The 5,385-nt window shown below is 43.7% G+C and overlaps 1 protein-coding gene across 1 annotated transcript; it reads right to left on the minus strand.

Moving 5' to 3' along the window:
- Positions 1–4,014: 4,014 nt before the first annotated feature.
- Positions 4,015–4,989, minus strand: LOC147830024 (endogenous retrovirus group K member 9 Gag polyprotein-like). Its single transcript, XM_087190669.1, has one exon. It carries the CDS (start codon positions 4,987–4,989, stop codon positions 4,015–4,017), a length of 975 nt encoding a protein of 324 aa, XP_087046795.1.
- Between the last annotated feature and the right edge of the window lie 396 nt (positions 4,990–5,385).

Consider the following 5,385-nt stretch of genomic DNA (forward strand, 5'->3'; position numbering starts at 1 on the left):
GCATCCAGGGCCAGAAAAAGGGGACTGAAATCAACTGGCTGATGATATCCTATGAATCTAGAGGAAATTGTAGGCCCCCAAATACAATTGGGTTTGGAACCACAATTAGTATACATTTTATTTTCATAAGGCTGAAATGAAACATCAGGAGTTGTATTTATAGGTCCATAAGGCCCCCACCCTATGGCTTGACTTTGTGAAGGAAATAGTGAGACAGGTATTAGTGATCTACACATTTGGAAGGGGAGAGAAAAGGCAGGGGGATTGGACCCAGGTTGATTGACTCCCATACACTGGGGAACCAGAGGAGGAGCATGAATCCCTGTTGTATGGGGCTTAGCATTGTTAGTTGGTAGCTTAGTACTGAGAGCATTGAAGGCAGTTAGGAGAACACCCCAGCCTATAAGGTTTTGTCATTGTAGATAAACACAAGGGTTGGGATTAGATAGGTTTGAGGCATCATTAGTGAAACACACAGAACCCAAAGAAATGGAGGTATTCCACTTTGTCCTTTGAAAGGGTACTGAGAAGTTTCCATCTATGGAAGAAGGATGTAATTGAGAATCATTGCCAAAAGGCCGGGGTAAGGTAGAATTCCAATCAACCTTGACAAGGACAGAGGGATTTGGTACAAGGGCCCATACTTGCATGACTGTAGATGGGTCAGCTTGTTCAGTATTGGCAGTAAGCGCGGCACACAAAAGAACTACCATCATAGGCCCAGGAATGGGTTTGGGGGTCCCAGGTGGGGCCATCTTTTGTGGCTGAGCACAAAGAGCCTTAATAGCACCCCAGGTAACTGGGGGAGAATTATTGGGTCTTGGGAGTCTCCTGTGCTTATGGCTAGGACCTTCTTCTAGGGGAAGACATTTCATTTTGTTGTCCAATAGCATAGGGCTTGATGTTCCAGGCTGGAATCCATGTAGGTTGTTCTGCTTCCTGTGGGAAAACACAAGCATATCCTCACACCACCATGAGGAGGGGGTCTGGCCCTTTCCATGTATCTGATAGGGGATACTTCCAAATTACAAGAGGAGTGGAGCCTGTTCCTTTTAAAGGTTGCCAATGTTTAATAGCAGGACTCTGTTGATTATTATCAAAAGTTAGGAAATTAAGAGTGAACAGGGCCATATGGACCCTCTCTTGAGGGGAAACAAATATACTTGTCTGTTGTTGTTTAGCAAGCATTTGTTTAAAGGATTTATGAAATCTTTCAATGATTCCTTGGCCTTGGGGATTACAAGGAATTCTAGTTACATGAATAATATTATAGGACTGTGAAATCTTGAAAGGCCTTTGATGTGTAAGCTGGCCCATTATCTGTTTTTAATTTATGTGGTATGCCTATTGTACAAAAGCATCTCAGAAGATCACTGATAACATTTTAGCCTTTTCTCCTGGAGCAGCAGTGGCACAGGCGAATCCGGAATGAGTGTCAATTGAAATATGGATGTATCTGAGCCTTCCAACCAAGGCGACATGTGTAACGTCCATTTTCCATAGACCATTAACCTTTAGGCCTCTGGGATTAACCCCTGGGAGTTGTAATGGGCCTATAGGTAATAGAGGACCATAAATTGCACATGTGCATATAATCTGTTTACTTTGTTCTTTAGTAAGTGAAGGGAACATATGTGTTAAACTGTGTGCTGATTGGTGGAATATTTTATGACTATTGATAGCCCTCTGAATGACAGAAGAGGGAAGGGCTGATACCACTTCATCTATCATCTTGTTCCCTAAAGCTAATGGGCTGGGCATATCTGAATGTGATCAAATATGTTGTAGGTAGAGAGGGTGTGAATGTCTCTCCAACAACTGTTGTGTCTTTATTATAAGAGCATCTAATGGGACCTCCAGGAGAACCTTGAGGAGGGCATGAGGCAGCGCAGGAAGCAATGTTGCACAATGAGCACTATCTGTGAACAAATTAAAGGATTTACTTGCCAAATATTCTAGAGTTAAAATAATAGCTGCGAGCTCCTTAACTTGGGGGGAGCAAAATGGGGTTTCATGGATCTTATAAAGGGGCTCATTTTTATTGAGAGAATCAAAAGCCAAGAAGCCATATTTATTTGGGCTCCCACCCATAAATACCAAGGGGGCTTCTGGTATAGCTTGTTGAGTTATTGGATTAAACATTTGAAGAGGAAGCTTAAGTAGGCCTTGGAGAATTTTATGTTTAGGGTAATGATTATCTATTTGTCCTGTAAAACCTGCCATTACTATAGCAAACATCTCTTTGGACTCAAGAAGATGAGGAATAATTTCTAATTCTAAAGGTAATATTAGCACCTCAGGTTCTCTTCCCAGCACCTGTAAGTTCCTCTTTCTCAATTTGATTATCATCTTACTAAGTATTTCAATAAAATTTGTTATCTTTTTTTGTGATAGTGAGGAAGACCAGTGAATCCATTCAATAGGTCCATGACTCTGTCATAAACATGCCATAGGTGATCTTGGTTTATGGCATAAGAATAATCCTGTTATAGCCTGAGTGGGATCCAATCAAGCAAGAACCACACCATGGAGTTGTTTATTAATCAAATCTAATGCCTGCTTGGTGGGCAAATTTAAACATCTTTTTGAAGTTGGGGAGTGATCTCCCTTGAGTAATTGGAAGAGAGGCTCAAATAAACTGGTGGGGATTTTAAGCCATGGGTGGATCCAATTAATTTGTCCTAAGATTTGCTGTAGCTTAGCAAGGGAAAGACAGTCAGGTGAAGTTATCTGTGGAGTTTTAGGGGAGGTTTGGGTCAAATCAATGATGACACCCAGGAAGGACATTGGACATCTTCTTTGGATCTTATCAGGCTGTATATTAAAACCAGCCTGTTTAAGGGCCAACATCACTTGACCCAGTAAGGCCTCTAAATCTGATGAAGCCATACTGGCAATAAGGATGTCATCCATGTAACTATACAACTGGGAGGATCTGTCTTCTTGAATGTGGGCCAGGGTCTGAGAGACTGTAAGCTGGCAGATGGCTGGACTGTTTTTCATCCCTTGTGGTAAAACACACCATTGATATCACCAAGCAGGCCTACAGTTATTGACCATTGGCACGGTGAAAGTGAAACCCTTGTGATCCGCAGGGTGAAGAGGAATTGAAAAGAAACAGTCTTTAATGTCAATAGAACATAAGTACATATCAACAGGAATCACTGAAAGAAGAGGGAGCCCTGCTTGAGGGGCACCCATGTCAGCCATGGTGGTGTTTATGGCTCTCAGGTAGTGTAGTAGGTGATATTGGCCTGGGGTCTTTTTGGAATTACAAATATAGGAGTATTCCATGGGCTAGTGGACGCTTCAATGTGTTCAAGTTGTAGCTGTTTTTGTATGAAGTCCTGCAGCACTGTTAATTTATGTTGGGGTAATGGCCACTGCTCTACCCATACTGGTTCCTCATTATGCCACTGTGAGTGTATGGATAGTTGGAGCAACAGAGCAGAGGCCTCCAGGATTGGGGGGAACAGCGCTCATCTAACAATTCATCATAGAAGGCTTTATCATTTGTGGTAATTACAGCACCCATAGCCTCGAGGAGGTCTCTGCCCAACAGATTATTAGACAGATCAGACAATATGATAGGGCAGAATTTGCCTTTATGTCCATCAGGATGTGACCATGGAATAGGCTGTGTCATGGTGAGTGAGGGTTGAGTGCCTCCTACTCCTATTACAGGGAGCCCTGGCACTAAGTCCCAATCCAGGGGGATTTCCTCTTGATGCAAGATTGTTCGATCTGCACCGGTATCAATAAGCATGCGGAACCTTTTCCCGGGGCAGAAGAGGGTCAATCTAGGCTTGAACATATCAATGGGGGTGGTCCACATGATTTTACAGGGTGAGCTTGAGTCAGCCAATTGATTGGAAATGGGAACTGGGGATGTCCCTTTTAGTAGGGCTGGGAGTTACCACCTTTGAAGTTTAAAGGCTGGGTAAGGTCGGCAGGCCCTTCCTTAGGAGGAAGAGGTGTTCCATCTCTATGGTATTTAGAACAGCAATCTTTTTTCTAATGATAGCCCTTTTGGCATCTTGGACAAGACATCTCTGGGTGTACTTGGCCTCCTGTGGGTTCTCTAGTGGTTAGGGGGCATTGTCTTTTTATGTGACCCAGTTGATTACAGCCCCAGAAGTTTGGGCCACTGTTTTGTTTAGATTGTTGAAAGGGAGCAGCTGCTGCAAAGGCGCTAGTAATGGCAGCTGCTAGCATCCGATTGGTATGATCTGGGGTTCTTATGTCTTTAGTTTGTAAAATCCAATCATATAATGTTTTGTTCTTTATCAGAGTTGTGGGAGTTTTTATAGCATTATGGCAGCCTTCATATATTAATTCATGAACTAAGGCCCTCTGGGCATCAGGATGAGTGACCTTAGGTTGGGCAACCACCTGAATAACTCTCTGACAGAAGTCAGGAAATGTCTCATTGGGCTTTTGTATGAGCTTTCCATTAGCGATGGTCCCCTGAGCCACTGGCATACACCTCCATGCAGTCAGTGCGCAATTATGCACTTGATCATAATGTACCCCTGTTTTATGGGCTTGTTGTAACACATTAGAGAACCTGCCTGTTCCCTGCAGCATGGCAGAAGAGATAGGCAACCCAGCTACATTGTTGTGCCTGTCCTGTTGGTCACATTTTTCCTTATACATAGCCTTAAACATCAAAAAATCCCCAGGGGGCAAGCAGGCACATGCCATATCGTACCAATCTTTGGGGCAGTTGATATTACAAGCAAAATTATCTAGGAGCTGTAATGCATACGGACTCTGTGGACCACGTTCTTGTACAGCTTGTCTGAATTCCTTCCACACCTTCAGTGAATGGGGCACCCAAGGAGGGGCATTTGGTCCTCCCCTCATTATTACCAGGTAAGCCTTCAGCGAAGGTTGGTGAAGTTTGTTTCTCCGGAGGGTTTTCCTAAGGAATGATTTATTGTTAGGAAACTGTTCCTCACCCGATTCCTGAATCAGAGGTATCTGCATTTGATCCATAAAATGTTGGCATGCATAATGGAGGGCACCATGTTAGACAGGAAGTTCCTCCCTCCTTTGTTAATGTTGCACCTGGCTGACACAGAGATTTAGGCCTAGATGTGTCAACAAGGGGAAGTTTGCCTTAGCGGGAGGGGCAGAAGCCTCAAGAGAAGAAGAAGGTGGAAGTGGAGATTTACATTCACCATTTGTATCCCGAGGCAATTCACCACCATCCTGAGAACAACAAAAGGGTCCCTTTATCTGTTTGGCCTGAGCGGTAAACACCTCTGATGCCTTGGTGGCATGTGGATACAAGCATTGAACAATCGCTGATGTGATCAGAAAAATGTCTAACGGGAGGGAGGGTTACCTCTCCTCCTCTCTCTGCCGGCTGGGAGTTATGAA

Source organism: Heterocephalus glaber, unplaced genomic scaffold, assembly GCF_053883595.1.
Source record: "Heterocephalus glaber isolate CG9 unplaced genomic scaffold, H.glaber_assembly_v1.0 deba00000331, whole genome shotgun sequence".
Lineage (NCBI taxonomy): Eukaryota > Metazoa > Chordata > Mammalia > Rodentia > Bathyergidae > Heterocephalus > Heterocephalus glaber.

Coding starts and splice junctions, on each gene's coding strand:
- LOC147830024 (XM_087190669.1), bottom strand. CDS start 4,989: ATGCAGATACCTCTGATTCAGGAATCGGGTGAGGAACAGTTTCCTAAC.